Source organism: Zootoca vivipara, chromosome 4, assembly GCF_965207765.1.
Source record: "Zootoca vivipara chromosome 4, rZooViv2.hap1.1, whole genome shotgun sequence".
Taxonomy (NCBI): Eukaryota; Metazoa; Chordata; class Lepidosauria; order Squamata; family Lacertidae; genus Zootoca; species Zootoca vivipara.
Genome location: NC_142587.1, coordinates 80456229 through 80475866, shown reverse-complemented (window position 1 = coordinate 80475866; position 19638 = coordinate 80456229). Strand labels below are relative to the sequence as shown.

At 42.0% G+C, this 19638-nt stretch overlaps 2 protein-coding genes across 4 annotated transcripts in view; both read right to left on the bottom strand.

Moving 5' to 3' along the window:
- MIPEP (mitochondrial intermediate peptidase) overlaps positions 1-13419 on the bottom strand; it is a 48825-nt gene extending 35406 nt beyond the window's left edge. For 2 of the 3 annotated variants that reach the window (XR_015949690.1, XM_035115151.3), the window contains exons 1-10: positions 13189-13419; positions 11255-11428; positions 10528-10616; positions 9925-10011; positions 8209-8272; positions 7691-7873; positions 6814-6970; positions 5570-5618; positions 4984-5044; positions 3375-3427 (exon numbers count right to left, since the gene is read on the bottom strand). Coding sequence is in view for 2 of the 3 variants with exons in the window: in XM_035115151.3 (XP_034971042.2) it covers positions 3375-3427; positions 4984-5044; positions 5570-5618; positions 6814-6970; positions 7691-7873; positions 8209-8272; positions 9925-10011; positions 10528-10616; positions 11255-11428; positions 13189-13374 (1103 nt within the window). In the remaining variant the exon portion in view is untranslated. Of the gene's footprint in view, positions 1-3374; positions 3428-4983; positions 5045-5569; positions 5619-6813; positions 6971-7690; positions 7874-8208; positions 8273-9924; positions 10012-10527; positions 10617-11254; positions 11429-12972 lie in introns of all 3 variants that reach the window. The other variant, XM_035115153.3, reaches the window with a different exon arrangement.
- Positions 13420-15349: 1930 nt separating this feature from the next.
- LOC118085117 (uncharacterized) lies at positions 15350-19219 on the bottom strand. The gene is made up of 3 exons (XM_035115430.3): positions 18931-19219; positions 17850-17912; positions 15350-16270 (listed from the first exon to the last, which is right to left on the bottom strand). Exons 1-3 carry the CDS (start codon positions 19094-19096, stop codon positions 15477-15479), a joined length of 1023 nt encoding a protein of 340 aa, XP_034971321.3. The 5' UTR covers positions 19097-19219; the 3' UTR covers positions 15350-15476.
- Between the last annotated feature and the right edge of the window lie 419 nt (positions 19220-19638).

The window sequence follows — 19638 nt, the reverse complement described above, 5'->3', positions numbered from 1 at the left end:
AGTACTTCTAAAGAGCAATAGATGTAGTGTGCCATTGTAAACAATTATTTCTAAGCCTAGATGGCTTCATTCAGTCCAAATAAAATGAAGGAGTATAAAACTGCATTCATTTAAGTTGTACATTTGGAAAGAAGTTAAGACTCTTGTGTATTATGACTGTCATCAACTTTATTCAAAATCTTTTTGATAGACCTAGTAATTAAAGGAAGGGTTATATTTACTCTATATCATTAATCACTGAACATTCAGAACTGTAGCTATCACACGGGGAGATAATTTCTTGCAGCATTCCTTAACCATAACATATGCCAATAAAAGGGGGAAATATAATTACCCCATATATAATTACCCCATGTTTGTTTGATTGTTGAGCATTTTGAGATTTTGTTTTAACAACCAAAACACTGGAATACATTAGCCAAAGAAATGACTTATTTAAATCATTTCTAGCCTTAACTGCATGCCAGACAACAATACTTACAGACTTACAGCTTAGTCCTAAATCGGTGTAATCATTTATTTCTCATATTCTGCATGTCTATGCTTTCTCCAAGGAGCTCAGGGCAGTGTACATGGGATTACCCATTTTATATTCCCAACAACCCTGTGGCATAATGTAGAGTAAGAAACAGCAATTGGCTCAAGACCACCCAAGGAGTTCTATGGCCAAGGGGTGTTTTGAATCAAGTCTTCCCAGTCCAACACCAACACTATATCTGTTTTACATGCTGGCTCTCCTAGGTGATGCGTACTTCAGATTGCAGTTTTATTTGAAACAAAAAAAAAATTCCTTCCAGTAGCACCTTAGAGACCAACTAAGTTTGTCATTGGTATGAGCTTTTGTGTGCATGCACACTTCTTCAGATAGTCCGGTAGGAAACCATGCTGCGCCCTGTGAGGGCAGGGGCGCCGGAGCGATCTCCGCCCCTCAGCACCAGGGCGCACGACCTGCTCGAGACTGCCCTGAGTAGACCGCACCATTCAGTAGGCCACAGGGAAAAACAAACAGAATAGGGCCTTTCACAATGGGGGGGGGTAGTCACAGGGATGAGGCACAACAAAGGGAAGGGAGAACACATAGCCATTGTGGGGGGGAGAACCCTGAGTCAGCCCAAGCAGTGGGGGGGGGTGGGTTGGGACAGGAAAAACTGAGTAGGCCGCAACATTGCCCAGCAAAAGCAAACAGAATATGGGGCTTTCACAATGGGGGGGGTCACAAGGATGAGGGACAACAAAAGGAGGGGGGAACACATAGCCATGGGGGGAAGGAAGAACCCTGAGTCAGCCAAAGCAGTTGGGGTGGGTTGGGACAGGGAAAAATTAGTAGGCCGTAACATTGCCCAGTAGGCCACAGGCAAAAACAAACAGAATATGGGCCTTTCACAGGGTGGGGGAATCATAGGGAAGAGGCACAACAACGGGAGAGGGGGGGAACACATAGCCATGGGGGGGAGGTAGGACCCTGAGTCAGCCAAAGCAGTGGGGGGTGGGGACATTTTCAGGTACACGCGTGGGTGGGGGAGTCTTATTTTTGAAACACACAGTAGGGGAGTCAGGGTTGGGACAGGGCAGGTGAGGGGACTCTGAAGGGAGACTCTGAAGGTCAATTTAACAGAAAAGGGTCCATTTAACACAAAAACCCACAGCAATGCGTGGCCGGGCCAGCTAGTCTAATCATAAAATGAAAACTATTGCTGTTCTCTGACGGCAGAGCTAAGAGGCAGCTCATCTTTCCAAAAGAAAACTTGACAAAGCTATGCAAAAAAAGTGGCAAACTGGTGCAGGAGCTCCCCCTGGTGTTTACAAATAGAAATGTTACTATTAATAGGCCTGGACACAAAATCCTGCTGTACATGTGGAAGGGCCTCAGGCTGCAGGACACACCTTCCCACCCCCAAATTCATCTGTGCCCCTGCACCCCTGAAGACTGGCTCCAAGGAATCAAGATGCCTTCTACCTTAGTTTTAGGCCAGGGGAGCTGACGATGGTGGGTGGGTGGGCTGGTAGACTTGCCCAGGACACACACAAGTGCTTTCTGCTTATGTAGCGGAATCTTTAAAATCACACAGTTAATAATAAACATTAAAAAGCACCAGTAAAATCAGGGCCGAAGATATTGAGAAAATATATTTCATTATGCAGAATCTCAAATCACTGATTACATGGCAAATGTAAACTACAGGCAGCCCCCCCCCCCCCCGTTTACACACATTCAATTTGCGTGCAACTGAACCTGGAAGTGACCCAGAAACATCATAAAGATGCCACCGAAAAGTCACTAAAAGGGCAGAACAGGGGTGGAACAGGGTGTTTGCAGGCTTTTTCAATAGGTTTCAATTATATGCGATTTCACCAATGTGCACAGTGTTTCCGAATATAACCCCCATGTAAATAGGGTGGGGCCACCTGTATTTCTAAGAAATACAGTACACATTTTGCTTTAAAAAACCTCAAACATAAAGATTGTGATTCAAACTTTTTGTTGCAGCTTTGGCCATCTCACCTTCCTGCTGCATCCCACTGCAACACATGCCATTCTGTTTCAGCGGGTTCCCCAATCCCCCTGGGGGGTAAATTTGCAAGGGGTGCAAAGCGAAGTGTGGGGTGTGAAAGTATGCTTTTCTTCATAAAAGCCATTCTCCTTAAACTCCACTCATTAAAAGTATTACTCAGGTTCAATTTTATTTCCTAGAAATATGCTTAACATAGACTTTGCTGAATAACTATGCTCACTGACTGTAATGTGTCTGTTATGGTGTAAGATGATAAACTAACCACAACATTATTTTATTACAATAGCGTAAGGTATCACAATGCCTCTCTTTAAAGATCAACTGAACTAATGAATTAATTAGGAATAATTATTAACACGTACATGGTACGTATGTGTTTTGCTGGCTTCAGTGTGATTTTAAAAAAATGTATGTTCAATATTTAGGATGATTATTATCTGGGAAGACACTGGCACATTTTACTTTGGGAGGATTCAGTTATATCCATTAAAAAATCCAACAGATAGCAGAGGGGTTTAAACGCTTATTTTTCCAGAACACGCACATGGTTTTGGAGAAAGGTGACCAATGCAAATAGATTCCTAGCCATACCCTCCTTCACAGAAAAGAAAACTACAACCTGGTGATTATCTCAGCTCTTATATAGAAAATATATTCTGTACATTGAAAAGTTGTGGCTGGCTCCAATGCAAGCTCAAACAAAAACACGCATTTCAAAACAATACAAAAAGGTAAAGAAACAAGAATTTGCTATGGGAGTATATATAACTATAGCAGAACTTTTAACAACTAAAAATCAAATTTTAGAATGCAAATAAAGTGCTAGATACACCAGCTGCAGCAGAAGGTCATAACACTGACCTCTCAGCACGTAGGACACCACTGTGGTATGGATGATCCCAAGGCATCAATTTCTGAAAATTAAAGCATTCACATTTTCAAACACATAACACAAATCAGATGAAACAAGTCAGATACAACAGCTTTCTTTCCACAGCAGCATTCCTGTAATGACTGTTTCACAGAGCTTTAGGTGCTATCTTACCTGCCCTGTACACATCCTGGCTATTTGGCTTATGCATGGTGCATGGAAACACAATTTACAAGTTCTGGACGTGTTGTTTTTCGAATGTATATATCACTTCATTGCCAGTGTTATGGTTTTACATAAAAGTGTATCGACAATAACACAAGAAAACAAACAAAAATAAAGACCAAAGCAAGAATTAAGCAAATAATCCAGCTAAGAACGCTGCTAACATCCTAATATTTTAGCAAGCCAAACGCCCTTTGAAAAAGTATGGTTTCCACCTGCCATCAAAAGATAAAGAAGGATGTTAGCAGGTGAGCCTAGGTACAGAATTCCTTAACTGGGTGCTACTACTGAAAAGGCCCTACGTCTTATAGCCACCCCTGTAACAAATGAAAAATATGTGAATAAACACCAAAAAGATAACTGAGAGCACATGATACCTGTGTTTCAGTGATGGCAAGGGCTATCCATGAAATCAAAGGCAAAATTCAATATGCCTTTTTTAAAAAACAACAACAACAATAATATTTGTACCCTGCCCATCCGGTGGGTTTCCCCAGTCACTCTGGGTGGCTTCCAACAAAGATTAAAATACATAAATACACAATCTCTTTAGTAACTTAAGCCAAACTTCTCCTCCCACATGCATCCGCTCTAAAAGGGGCATGTTCAATTAAGTATCTCCAGTTTTCTGGAGCGGGGAGAAATACAAAGAAATGATGATCAGGAAAGAATTTACCTACCACTTCTGTGTATTTTACAAAAGAAAGCACAGATTTAACACATCTACATCATTTACAGATGATATGACCACATCAAAGTACAAAGCAGCAAGTGAAAAGTGGTGCTAAGTGAACTTGCCTTGAGCATCCAGGACAGGCAACTAGAAGATTTTAATATTATCAAATAATGTGATCTAAGACTTAAAAGGCTTCAAGATGTCCACTTGTATTTATCCAACCAAAATTCATTGAGGGGCATTTGAGGTCCCAAATTATACACTGTGAGGCAGAACTATTAGAATAATCATGCAGCAACCCAGTTATTGGAAAAACGGTGGTTTCTGAACAAAAATACTGATGCCTGCCAACATACAGGCTAGACACGTGCAGTTTTTCAAATCTGGCCTCTGCCTTTTCAAGCTTGCAAAAACTAATTGAACAAAATGTTTGACATACTCAAGAGAAGACATTACATTTTCCATCTTAGGTTTTGGCTACCACTTAAATCACTGTGTTTAAACCAATATCTTCTTTTTAGTGGTTAGTTTCCCTTAGAGAAAAGAGCCTTGAAACCCAACACCGTTATAATACAAAGCCAAGAGAAAGAGAAAGCTTAGTTTACATCAACATAACTCTGAAATTATAGAAAGTATTTTCTCAAACTAGCATTCAACTCATTCAAGTTGAGAAAAAGTAAATGCTAAATATAACTTACTGATTTTATAGGATTTAGTTTCATTTTCATGCCCTTCATCATTTCAAAATCCTTTAGAGTTCTGAAAAACAATTTCACCATAAAATTTTGTTAAAGTGCTTTTCAAAAGACCTTGTAGTATAAGACAATTACTAGACAACCATTTGTCCATTTTGCAAATAAAAGTATCATTCACACAAGCAAACAAACAAAATGAAGACAAACAAACAAAATCACATAAAGAGTTGTGATTCTTCTCTGCTTTTTTAGAATAGGTTTTTCAGTAAGGGTTAATACTTTGCAATATCCAGAAAGTATTTGGCTGGTTTTCCTCTTTACATCACTGGAAAAAAGAACATTTACTGTACCATGAATGGGCCTTTTGGCTGGCAGTGAGACATCCACCGTTCAGAATATTTTTACAATTATGACCTTAGTCTGCAGTTGATTAGATATAATTATTTACAATAATCTTGCAGTATTAAGATGGGGGAATTAATTATGAAATCTAAGGGTATTTTTATTGATTCTACAAGTAATATTACAATATTTTTACACTGCAGCAAGGCAAATTTGTTCTTTTAAATCTTATTAAAAATAAACTCACCGACTGAATAACTTATCTGAAAGCTTCACAAGAAATTGCATTACTTTCTCTAAAAAACAGAATGGAAGAAAATATTGGTACAGTAGCCAGAAAGAACACTTAAGAAATAACATATACAGCTGTAAACTTTTATCTAGTTTAAAGTAATCTACTAAACAATTCATAATTCAGAAGTGAATTAAGCCATAGTTTTTTAAAAAGGCTGAATGTAGTGGTTACCTGTTTTATTTACTAAAAAAGCTATTAAGCAAAATTAAACTTGAAATTTCTGACTCCCTGGAGACATTAATGTAGGTTCATTTTCAGCCCTAAAAGAACTACAGCAGGTCATAGCTGAATAAACAGAACTGACTAGTGCAAGGTTTCTAGGTTCCTAATCTTAAAACTGATGGATAACAATTAAATCATAATGCAGAAGTTTGAGTATTCAACTTTACTACAGCTGAGGAACCTGTGGACCAACAGATATTGTTTGACTCCAACTCCTCTTTGTCACACAGCAAGGATGGCCCGGGATGGTCAGAGATGACAAGAATTGTAGTCTAACAACATCTGAATGTTCCCCATGCAAAGTTCACTGGAACTTTGAAACAATGGGAATATACTGAATAAAGGAAGTTGTCTATTAACAGCAAATAATAAATACTCATGGACGGTCAACATAACTAAAATAACAAGCAGCAACATTTCTTTAACATAACGATTTCACTGAGACATCATTCTATGCAGTGTATTTCGTATGAGGGTGTAATATATTTAAAACATTCTGACACTGCATAAATTAGTGTTTGGGAAATCATGTTCCTTGGGAGAGTGTCCCAGGACCATAGGATTCTCTGATATCCCTTTCAGAGGATGGAGAGAAACAAAGGTCCACCCTTGGAGAGGGAGATCCAACCTCGTATGCCACCCTCATGAGGCTGTGAAAAGGTCCACATAGTGCCCCTCGGGTGTTGGGAGAGGGCAAATATGGGCCTTGCAGGGTGCTGTCAGGGGCATGCCAGGAAAGGCTGTAGATCCACAGGATCCAAAGGCATCCCACTTCCCTGAAACAGAGCTAGTGTTATTTCCCTCCCATTAGAATCAATATGAGAGAAACTGTTGCCAGGGGGAGGGGGAATTGAACACGAAGGAAAATGTTCCCCTCCTACTTTTCTCACCTCCCGTGTACTACTAATCTCTTGTAACAATCTGCACAGCCTGCATTTATCCTGGCATAATTCACAATGCAAGCATTACTGTACCTGGAGTTTTGGCCATTGTCCCCTGAAGAGCCCGATGAGCAAATGTATCATATCCTACTAACTGGGCCAGAAGGTTTCTGCTGGTAAGAAGTTCCTCTAAACAGTGTAATTGCTGAGCATTTGGGTACAGGAAAATCTTGTAGGCAACTTCACGTACCTAAGGTTAATTCAAAAGAAAAGCAATATATGGACAACTATAATAGCAAAATGCAGAAATGGATGAAAAGACATTTATATTATACAGTATCACCCAAATGAAGGGAAGAGACAGTAGGAATATTCGCTTCTTCCCTAACTGGTCAATTTCTGAATCCCTTTTCCCGGTCATTAGATGGAGCATTAAAGAAGATAGCTTTAGCAAATTTAGTCATCACACCTATGGCTTAGGTGTGGGGTACACTGTACAGTTAAAAGACCTCCATGCAGACAAATGGAGATGATTGAAGGTTTTCCTCCCTCTCACGTACTTAAAGAACCCAGTTGGAAGTTGGAAGATCCCAGACAGACAAAAAGAAGTCTTCTTCACATAGCACATACTATGGAATTGGGGTGATGGTCAACTTGGATTACTGGGTTTTCCCAGTGCGAAAAGAACTTTTAAGCTCCCTGCCTTGCTTGCTTGGCAAGTCCTGCTCAGCACATTGGCTCCAGAAGGCTAGGGATGCTGGCACAATACCTCACAGGAACAAGGATGACTCCAAGAGATCTCATGAGAGCATCCTAGAACCGATGCGCCAAGAGGGCCTTGCTTGCATTTAACTTGTGGGTTTCAACCAAATGGCCTTCAACCACATAGGGTTGAACTAACATGAGTTAAATGCTTGTAAGGTGTGATCGTACTATATATGGTGCTGTAATGTACTTCATGTATACATACCAGATCATCAGGACTATCAGCATTGAGACCACTGATTTGGGCATAATTGCCTTCAACTGCAAAATGATGCCGAATGTGTTCTGGTAAAATGTGCTTGTCAACCTTGTTTGGAAGATGAGATCCTATGAGAAATTCATTACACAAATCCAATATTTTGACATTGAGATTTACTGCTCTCCTTCGCTGCAAATGAGAAATAAACAGAGTAATAAATATTTCTTTAAAATATAGTTTCCGTTAACATCTTTCAAACTTTAGTTGAGATTCCTGCATTGCATTGGTTCAGCAATCTGTGGGAATATTCCCATGCATACATATTCCTTATGTAATTAAGATGTTTTAAAAACTAAGGCCATAGTATCTTAGCTGTAGAAATCAATACCATGCTATTAAGGTTAAGGATCATTGTATTCTGTAAATCTTGATTATGGTGGTTAATCAGCAGATTATGCTTGGGATATGGGCTTAGTTTTTAGAAGGCTCAGGCAATAGCCTTTCTTATAATGGAAATAACTCACCTTTTCTTCATCCAAATGAATACCACTGATCTCAAAATCAAACATGAAAAGTTCCGCCACTCGCCTAAAATAATAAAATCACATTAAGTCCAGGACATGTACTGTTATAGAGTCATCCCTTTTACGAATATATATTACATTTTGCAGATTATTATATTGCAGACCATAGGGACCCAGGTGGAGCTGTGGGTTAAACCACTGAGCCTAGGGCTTGCTGATCAGAAGGTCAGCGGTTCGAATCCCTGCGACGGGGTGAGCTCCCGTTGCTCGGTCCCAGCTCCTGCCAACCTAGCAGTTCGAAAGCACGTCAAAATGCAAGTAGATAAATAGGAACCGCTACAGTGGGAAGGTAAACGGTGTTTCCGTGTGCTGCTCTGGTTCGCCAGAAGTGGCTTTGTCATGCTGGCCACATGACCTGGAAGCTATATGCCGGCTCCCTCGGCCAATAATGCGAGATGAGCGCGCAACCCCAGAGTCGGTCACAAGTGGACCTAATGGTCAGGGGTCCCTTTACCTATATTGCAGACCAAGTTCTAATTTGTCAATGTAGGGAATTATCAATACAATTTATTCATTATTTAATATAATTTCTATCCCACTTTTCACCACAGGACCCCAGAGAGTGTTACAATTATTAAAATATGTTTTACAAAATCAAAAGCAATACACAATTCAATTTTTTAAAAATCCTCCATCACTATTTCTGTACAGGCAAATTGCCCTGAAATATCCAAAGACCTGGAGGCAGAGGAAAGTTTTCAGCTGGCACTGAAAAATGGATAGTATCAGTCCCAGCCATGCCTTAGAGGGAAGGGTATTCCACAAACTGAGTGTGGCATACAGAAAATATTGAAAATCATTAACAATGACATACCAGCTGACTTCACAGTCAAGCCAGCAGAATCATGAAGTATGCAATTTACTCACTAATTGCCTGGTGCTGATGAAAACAAATAGTAACATGGATGCAATCTCACAGCAATGGAACATCTTTTTTTATGAAAATAGCTTTCCATATGGCATATGTACAAAACAATCCTAACCATGTGCTCTCAGAAGTAAGTCCTGTTGAATTCAATGGTGCTTACTCCCAGGTAAGCAGGGTTAAGATTGCAGGCTCATGGTAACCTTCATGTTCACAGGGAAGACAAATATTTGCATTGTTTAATTCCTTCTAACAATAGATATTATCATGTCTTGCTTGCAAACTTTTTTTGTGGCACACTGACCATAAGTCTGATACAGCTCTGAGGCCTTAGATAAAAAAGTCAAAAGGAATTGAAGATGACCATGATAATTGGGGTGTTAGGGTTACCAACCCTGACCAAAGCATGGAGTTTTAAAATTTCCAGAGGAAAGCACAGAATTTTACAAATTTTACAAAAGTCCCTTCAGTTTCAAAGCAGCGAGTAGATTCTGTATTGAGGAATGTAGATGGAAGCATGGTAAGTCTATGAAAGGACAAGTCTGGATATATTGGGTATATATTTCAAAGCATGAAATGGCACCTGTAACCATAGGTTACCTAGACCACTAACACAATGTGTTCTATAGTTAAAGACTGAAATTAGACTCACAAATATGGTATACTATGAAAATAATTTCACCGTGTTTTGAACTTCCTATATTGTAATAAGGTATATGCAGAACATTAAATAGCCAACATTTTGAGTATCATGAAGAAATATCTACTGAAACAAAATAAAAAATGTGTACCTTGTTTCTGGATCAAGGGACGCCATTACACCTTTATCAGCCAACAACTTTCTTAGACTTTGGCACAAATCTACATCTGTATTTAATCTAGAAATACAGAAGATTAAAGGATCAGTTGCTACTAATACAATTATTTCACAATACAATAACAAAAACATTTTTAGGTTTACTATTTCTGCAGAATTTTTCTGTCATGTCTTTTAAACTGTCAGGTTGGTTTTTTAAATGGAACTCTTGGATTTCATTTTAATTAAATGACCACTCATGTAATATGGACCATTGCTTTCCCCACTGGTATGGACAGAACATAGAAAAATATAACACATTGTAAAAGGACAATATCTCAATTATAATTAGTAACACTATTAGATGTCAGTCTGGAAACAGCCCTAGTAGTTAGGAAACATGTATTTAGAATTGGAATATCAGGGCTGTAATTACTATAAACTAAAAAACATTTTTACCAGATTTCTTAATTGGAAGAGATTCTCCTTGTTTCCATAAAGACTTTAGAATACATAGGAAAACAAAACACCTTGTTATCTACTGTTCATAACAGCATTCAATAAACAGATAAGCTGTAACATAATGAATAAAACATACTTTTCTACCATAGTGCCAATGCTTCTGCAGGCTTCCTCAGCAGCCTCTCTGAAAGCAAAATCTGGATGGGCAATTTTCACAAAGTCAGCCTAAAGCGGTAAAAAAAAGAAACTATAATAGTGATAGGGAAATGTTTATTTTGATATTTAAAGAAAAGTTATAAATTCTAACTTAAATTGCCATGTGCATCTTTTTTTGTAAGTGCATCTTGTGTTTCATAGCAGTACAATCTATTGATACTATTTAACACGGCATTTTCCTCACCCAGCCTCAGGAAAAAGCACATTTAAATTATTTTCATACACAGATGAACATGAGAGGAGGAAAGTCTTTGTACCACTGTGCTTGAGGATCAGCCACATGTCTATTCTACTGTCTGTATACGTAATGGGAAGCCATAATTAGCAGTGGGTTACCAAAATGTATAGAACAAATACATGCACTATCTAATATAACGGCATAATCCCCAGGTAATCAATTACTGCCTAAAAGCAATGTATTAACAAGCCCAGTGTTCACTATACAGTATTGGGCACTACATTTTAAAAAAGAAATCAAGGAGTTAGAGCAACAGGCTTGTCTGTTTTAGCAGGAAATCTCATTTAGTTTCATTGTTAGATTCTAATATTGATATAGTTCCCACTGCATTTGACAAAGTTTATGAAACTGGAATCTAGAAATGTGTTAATTAACAAATGACAATTTCAAAGTTTCAAAAGTATCTTACCAGATCTGCTACTCTACACAAAGCATCTGAGAGCTGATCAAAGATCATGACTGTCTCCTTCCCAGGCGGTGTAGTACATGCTTTTTGTACTAGTTGTTCTGTTTCTTGCAGTGATTTTTCTTGAGCTTCTTGAAATCCTTCTGGACAACTCAGCTCTGGTACACCAAACAGACCCTAAAACACAGAGAACAGGTCCCATATAAAAAATAAATACACTACAACTTTTCCTGTTCGCAGCAATGCTATAAATTATAAACCCGCTTTTTACATTTAAGCTGTATTTGTAAAAAGACGTGAAGTGTGAAAATGTTTCAGCACACTTTATCTAATCACCAATTCCACAACACAGCAATTATGTTTTTATTTGGATGCCCGAAGTAGATTCCTAAATTTATATTACATCATCTTGCGTTTAAAGTACAAGTGGGAATCACTGGTATGCTTTGCAACAAAATGTTGTTGCTTGGGATGCTGCTACTCAGTTCACCGGTGAGCCATGGAGTCTTTCAGGATGCTCCATTCACCCCATCCCATAGGCCAGTCAGCATCCTGTATCCACTGAGCTTATTCAGTTATAGGGATGTTTTGGGGCTTCCCCCATAGGTTTATATATGCATGTGTCTGCAACATATGTGTTTATGTGTCATATATAATATGTGCGTCTGTGATGTACATTATACATACAGAGTGGTACCTCGGATCTTGAAAGTAATCTGTTCCGGAAGACCATTTGGCTTCCGAAAAGTTTGAAAACCAAGGCACATCTTCCCATTGGTTGTAAGAGCTTATTGCACCCAGCGGAAGTCATGTTGCACGTTTGAGTTCCGAAAAACGTTCAAAAACGGAAGCATTTACTTCTACGTTTTCAGCGTTCGAGAACCGAAACGTACAACAACAAAGGCGTTCGGAAACCGAGGTACATCTACATCTGTACGCATACACAAAACCTCAGTGTTGGAAACTGAGGTGCAGTATATAGATTAGTGACTTCTTACACCAGGTTACCATAACTTGCTAATCACTTTTCAAAAGAGAAAAAACTCTTGAATGGGTCACTAATTTCCAAATGCCACCATTAAGCCGAAGGTTGTCGCCTTTATGGATTATTCCTGTGTTTTACTGACAACTCTAGCTGGCTTTTCAGGTCAACCTGTGCTATGTGACATGTTGCTGATCCAGGATTAGTTCAGAGTTAAAATTCAGCTCATCCAAAACCAGCAGTGGATACATTAAATTAACTGAGCCCTAACGCCAGTGCTCCAAAGACTTAGCAGAACAAGGAGTGCGCAGGTATGCTTTAACAGTGCACAACAAGCAAAGAGCTTGGAAAGCTTGTCCTAGCATAGAGAGACAGAGGTGGAAAAAAGGTCCTGCTGGATTTCTAGCTCAGCTACTATGCCATGAAGCTCTAAGGGGTGAGGTGTTGCTAAACCCCCAATTCAAATCAAGGACTATTCTGTGGGGAAATTCAGTGAGACCCCAGACACTGGGAACCAACCAGGTGTAGTAGTTAAGGTGTTTTATTCAAACCTGAGGCACTTTGGGTCAGATCTCCACTCGGCCACAAAACTTGGGCCAGCTGCTTAACCCACCTCACAGGGCTGTTTTATTTATTTAGGAGCGGTAGTGGATGTAAACCACTTTTAAAAAAACCTTTAAGTAGCATACAATAGTACAAAACCATTATGCACAGGTAAGAAACAACACACTACACAAACCGCTGTGGTGAGGATAAAGGGATGGGTGGGAGCAGCTATCTATTCCTTTCGGAAGCAGGCATGAATAAAAATAAAATCCTGGCCGTGCACAGTCTTCGCATCGCTTGCTCCGGAGTCTTGGCACCGAAAAGAGGTCCTGGGGCTCAGAACAAGCCCCTCTCTCTCCGACCCCATGAGGGGGTCGCCGCAGCCTCCCCGGCCCATGCGGCCTCTCACCGTTTTCTTCCCCAGCTCCCACCGGTGCTGCTGCTGAGCGTTAAAGGCAGCGCCCACCGGGGACCAGCTGGTGCTGACCCATCTCTGGGGACCGGAGCTGCCGTTGCTGCTGCTGCAGCCGCCGGCCCGGCCCCACCTCAGGCCGCTCGCGGCAGACCGCGCCACACGACCGCAGCCGGCCAGCATGGCGGCACCGGCCGGGCTCCCCGCCTGCCTGCTTGGCCTGTACTCTTTTTCTTGAGGGGGGAAAGCTCCCTTGGCTACACGCCGACCAGGCCGCTAGAGCGCCTCGGCCTCGCTTGTTCCTGGTTCCGGCGGCGACCTCTTACGCGGCCGGGCCGTGAGGAGGAGCTTCGTCGCCTCCTCTCTCGCGTCCTGGAGGCAGACATTCGCCCCGGTGTGGCGGCAAGAGGGATTTCCCTAGCGCTTCGGCTTTCCGCCCTTATGTTTTCAATTATCCTTCACTCCGAGGCGGCGGCGGACAGCTGAAGGAGATGATGGTAAAGATGATGATGCGCCGCCTCTGCTAATGGGCTCTACTTAATTTTTTTGAACGCTGCTTTAATAGGGAAAGCGAAAGAACTAGTAAATAATGCAAGCAAGCAAGAATCCTCCTTACAAAAAAGGGGGTTGCAACTTTTCACGCTGCTCTGGTGTTGCAAGGCATTTTGTTTGCTGGCTTTTTTAAAAAAAAAAACAACCTGAAATAATATTTTAAAAAACGACGCCCCATCTTTGCACATTGCATGGGCGACATGTATTTACAGATCTACCACTTTTAGGTGTAAATGCTACACCCGAGCCACAGTTTGCTGTGCAGGCTGATTTCATCTGAAGTGGGACTCTTGCTGAGACGAATGGGCAGCCCCAGGCCCCATTTATTTTTGTGCCTGAGGTAGATCATAAAATGGCCTCCCCCTCCCCGCCGGGGAAAAGGCCTGAGTGAAGATCATTCTACAGTACATCATGAACAAGGGGGTGGGGGAGGAATAAAGACCCACATCTGGATCTGCTGCCCCTGCAGATCCTGCTGCCCGAAGTGGTTGCTTCACCTTGTCTCATGGGTGGGCCGAACCTGCTGATGGGTTTTGCACTCCCGGAAATGTGAATTCGGTGGGGTGGTATAGTGGTTAGAGTGTGGGATTCAGAGGGAGCGCAGCCAGCTTCAAGGTCAGTCTTGAAACTTGCTGGGTGTCTCTGGGCCAGTCACTCTCTCTTGCAGTAAGCTATGTCACAGAGTTGATATTAGGATACAAGGAAGAGAGACGCTTCAATGTTGCCCAGAGCTCCTGAGAGGAAGTAATAAATAAGGGTACTGTGTATTACTAAATAAATTAATTAAATAAATTCGGTTAGCAGTCTTATTGCTACGAACATGAGTTTGACCAAACTGCGGGAGGCAGTGCAAGACAGGAGTGCCTGACGTGCTATGGTCCATGGGGTCACGAAGAGTCGGACACGACTAAACGACTAAACAACAACAACAAAGCAGTCTTATTGCCCTTCACTCAAATTAGGCATCAAGGGATATTCCTCTCCCCTCTGTCTCTCTCACACATTTAGAATTCCAGAGTAATGTGTAATAATTTTTATGCCCCCCAAAGATAAGATACTAAATAGGTAAAAGTATGTTTTATTCCAGGCAAACATTGTCCAATGTTCAGAAACATTGTAGCATGTTAGGGAAAATGTCAGCTACAGTACCAACCATAACAGGGAACCTGAATTTGCTTGGTTCGTCACCACTGCAAAACAGAAAACCCAAGTTCTACAGACTAACTGGGAACTTGAGAGGGTGGGGAGTGGCAGAAATAGGATAAATTTCTTCAGGTCCTGATGCGGCATCTAGCAACAAGCTCATTGCATCTTGGCATGGGCATGCAAAAGTAGGTTGCACAATTTAATCCAGGTCTAGCTATTCTGGCAAAAAGTATGGGAGCTTATTCTTCTCATTTAAAACAAACAAACAGCAACACCCTGTTCTCCCAAGGTAAGATAATTCTCCACATTTGTGATTCTGAGTGTTACATACAGTGTTGCAGACAGAATTTTGTATAAATTGAGATATGGACTAGCCGGCCTAGTTTTCAGATTTTTTTCTTCAAAACCAACAAGACTGCTCCTGGGAATAATATAAACAAAGTAGTGTGCAAATGTTTAGCATCAAGGACTATGTCACATGCAATTAGCTATTAATATGCTCTTGTAAGCTTTGTTGCCATACAAATCTCGATGTGAGAAATAAGTAATAGTATGTATAATTGGCATCACATTAGAAACAAAACAGATCACAAACTAAGGAGTGGTATAGGAGCTGCTGTCTCTGAGGTACTAAATATAAGGAAGCCTGTGAAGGTTGTGTCATCATCAGGGTCTGCAAACAAACCATTAGAAGTCCCATGGGTCTGCAGCCATATCTGATCACCTTTCTGCAGCTCCAAGATGGTTGCTCCTGAGGCCTGGTCTTCACCATTCTGGTAGTGGTCAGCGGTGTGGAGCATCCTGTTCCCATTTTTAATCAGAGCTACCTTAACGTTCCTTGAATAGACAGTGATGTGGTAGGTGAAGTAATAGACACCAGGAATCTGGCAAGTGAATACCCCAGTGGCAGTGTTATAATGGTTTAAGCCGTTGTACATCACTTTGTCAAATTTGATGGGAACGTTGAGAGGAGGAAACTTAGTGGTAAGACCTACACTGAAGGCACTTCTCGGGATGACTGGGATACTACCAAGTTTTCCCTTTTCTCCCCTGTCTCCCTTCCATCCCCTTTCTCCCTGGATTCCTCTACTGCCCTTTGGACCTGGGCCTCCCACATCTCCTTTTGGACCAATGGGGCCAATTGGTCCAATGGGACCCCTTAAGCCTATTTCGCCTTGGACTCCAATTTCACCTTTGAGTCCTTTTGGGCCAATGGGCCCAATGTCCCCTTTTGTCCCCTTTTGTCCTTGCAGTCCTAGCTCACCCTTTTGACCTTTATCACCAACAGGACCAGGAATTCCCTTAGGTCCAAATTTCCCAGGCCAGCCTCTTGACCCTTTATTGCCTTTGTTCCCTTTCTCTTCAACTCTGCCATCAGCTCCTAAAAGCAAAGGAGAAAGAGAGAGATTTCTTTTATTTAAGAGAATGGATTAATTATCTAGTATAAGATTGTTACTGTAGGAACATGTGTGCAAGATAACAGGGGAAACCAATGTCCCCACTGTGGAAGGACATGTGGATCCAGATTTGGCCTTCACAGTCACTTATGGACCCATTGTTAAGATCGTGTTTATGGAAGACAATCTTACTCAGCTACGAGTGATCACCAAAGAAGGAGGAGAAATTAGCTAACACTGCCCTGATAGGAGATGAGAAGGTCAAGGACGGCCTTGGAATTTTCAGAGCATGAGAGAAAGTGTTGTGGGAGAAAAAGAGATTTTCCAGAGCTGCAATTTAGCTGTCAGTTGGGATATATATATATCCAAACATATAGGAAATGGGAGGATTCCACTTTAATTATGATGTGCTCAGTGAAGTGCTTAAGACATACAGTGGGAGACAGTGACCTCTATTCTCCAATAGTGGCACTTTTTAATTCACTTTACATTACTGCAGATTAAATGCCCCCCCCCAAATTAGGTAGGTTTGCATTAAAATCTTAGCTGAACCCCATTCCTAACCCATGAAAATTCAGCTGCATCTATCCATATCCCCTCAGGAGCAGGTACCATGTTTCTCATATTATAAGTCATGTCTTATATTAATTTTTTCTTCAAAAAAACACGACATGGCTTATTTTTGAGGGATGTCTTATTTTTTAATAAAGTGCACGCGGGCGCTGTTTGCCGGGCTTGTCAAGCCCAGCAAACAGCGCCCGCCGATCTTCGGTGACAGGCGGGGGTGGGCGGAGAGCGGAGAACGATCTCCGCTTCCCCCCCACCCCCGCCTGTCACACAGCACAGGTCGGCGGGCGCTGTTTGCCGGGCTTGTCAAGCCCAGCTAGGAGCGCCCGCCGATCTTCGGTGACAGGCGGGGATGGGGGGAGAGCGGAGAACGATCTCCGCTTCCCCCCCCCGCCTGTCACACAGGACAGGTCCGAAGATCGGCGGGCGCTGTTTGCCGGGCTTGTCAAGCCCAGCAAGGAGCGCCCGCCGATCTTTGGTGACAGGCGGGGGTGGGGGGAGAGCGGAGAACGATCTCCGCTTCCCCCCCCACCCCCGCCTGTCACACAGGACAGGTCCGAAGATCGGCGGGCGCTGTTTGCCGGGCTTGTCAAGCCCAGCAAGGAGCGCCCGCCGATCTTTGGTGACAGGCGGGGGTGGGGGGAGAGCGGAGAACGATCTCCGCTTCCCCCCACTCCTGCCTGTCACACAGCACAGGTCCGAAGATCGGCGGGCGCTGTTTCCCGGGCTTGTCAAGCCCAGCAAGGAGCGCCCGCCGATCTTCGGCTCTGTCCCCCGATGCGCGACGGCTCGGGGAAGCAGGCAGGGAGCTCCTGCTGGGTCCCGCGCCTTCGCCTCTCGCTCGGTCGGGGCTACACGACATGGCTTATTTTCGGGGTATGTCTTATTTTTCACCAACCCTTAGAAATCCTGTCATGGCTTATTTTTTGGGGATGCCTTAAAATATGAGAAACACGGTAACAAGCTAAAACAAGCAAAACCACTTTTTGCTCTCACCTGAATCTCCCTTTTCTCCATTTATGCCATCTGTGCCTGATTTTCCAGGATGTCCTGGTTCACCTAGCCGCAGAAAAAGGCAGTGTCAGTTCTGTTAAGCATTTCATTCTAAAAAAAGGTAATGTTTAAGCTTTCTGCTTTTGGACTGCAAAAATGACCTCACATCCTGCAACAACACACAATTCTGCTCCATTAGGGAGAACTGGAATGCACAAAATCAAAGGCAGTGCAAGATAATGTTCCTGCAAGCAGCACCACTGGTCATTGCTTGCACAGGTACAGCCATATTGAGTAGGTGCATTATTACACTTGTTCATATTTGTTACTGATGGATTCTAAGTTAATGGCTGGGTGATTTTGGTCTTCTGTAATTAGCTTTGCTTTTTAAAACTGGAAGTCGTACCTCTTTCATTATCTCTGTCAACCAGCCATTCATTAGCCAACCACTCACACTCAGCAATATTACAACTCCCATACAAAGGATCACTGCTGGGTATACACATATTAGAGAAGTAAAATAAAAAAATTCCTTCAGTAGCACCTTAAAGACCAACTAAGTTTTTATTTTGGTATGAGCTTTCGTGTGCATGCACACTTCTTCAGATACATGCACACGAAAGCTCATACCAAAATAAAAACTTAGTTGGTCTTTAAGGTGCTACTGAAGGAATTTTTTTATTTTACTTCGACCCAGACCAACACGGCTACCTACCTGTAACATATTAGAGACTCATCCCATCTCTGAAACACTAATGCTGGAGTCTGGACCACCAAATGCTGCTTTCCCATCTCTCACCTGAGAGGGGCTCACAGCAGGCTCTAATCGGGGAGGGGATAAAACTTCTTCCATTCATAAACTTCTTCCATTCATAAACTCCCAACCACATAATTGTGCTACACATAGTACTGCACAGCCACAACTTCTGACAACCCATCAGCATTGGTTGCAGACGCAAACATTAACCTCACACCCAAAGTAGCCTTGAAAATCACCGTAAACTCAATTGTTACAGTGAATCAGTGGCTCCGCTCTCCTCTACCTTGGCACATGGGGTTCTCATGATGACAACACGTGTGATACCTGTGTCTCCTTTTTCTCCCTTTGGTCCATCACGTCCGTCACGTCCCGGTATGCCGTTGTGTCCAGGATTCCCAGGGATCCCAGGATACCTTTCATTGCAACTGCTCTGTCTTTGTATTTCTTCTGTGCTGACTGCAACAGCCAGCAGAATAATCCAGAGTTTCATGCTATCTAATTTCAGCTGAAGGAATCAATATATTTAAAAGCAAAAAACCAACATAAAACAACCAATTAATAGCATGCTTTGCCAAATAAATGCTATGTTTTAATCATAAAGTTGTTGTGCATCTTCATCTTGTTTTAAATGCATTTGAGAGTTCGCTAACACATGCTGTCAATTGGGCACAAGGTTATGTAGTGTAGGGTGTGTGGGGGTAAAATTCATTTTGATAACAGGAGGTTACTGTGAACATACAAAGTTGTCTTATACTGTCAGACCATTAGTCCAGCTAGTACGGTGCTCCACACTCTGTCTAGAAGCAGCTCAGAGATCTCAAGAGGAGTAATCAGGGTTTTTTTTGGGGGGGGGGCACGAGGAATAGAGATGCCTGCATGCAAAGTCTGTACTTTGTCACTGAACAAGTCCTTATAGGTTGCTGTAGTCCATAATTCGTTTAGATTAGACTTCCTATGGGAAGTCTATAAACCCCTTAATCAAGAGCTAGTTTTAGCAGCGAGCAAATATTTTAAGAGAATACAACTTAATAA

Bases quoted from the DNA above. Each gene is read 5' to 3' on its own strand.
- LOC118085117 (XM_035115430.3), bottom strand. From the start codon at position 19,096: ATGAAACTCTGGATTATTCTGCTGGCTGTTGCAGTCAGCACAGAAGAA. The intron at 17,913-18,930 runs GTATCACACGTG...TTCTGCGGCTAG, and splicing joins GGGAGAAAAAGGAGACACAG to GTGAACCAGGACATCCTGGA. The intron at 16,271-17,849 runs GTGAGAGCAAAA...CTTTGCTTTTAG, and splicing joins TGGAGAAAAGGGAGATTCAG to GAGCTGATGGCAGAGTTGAA.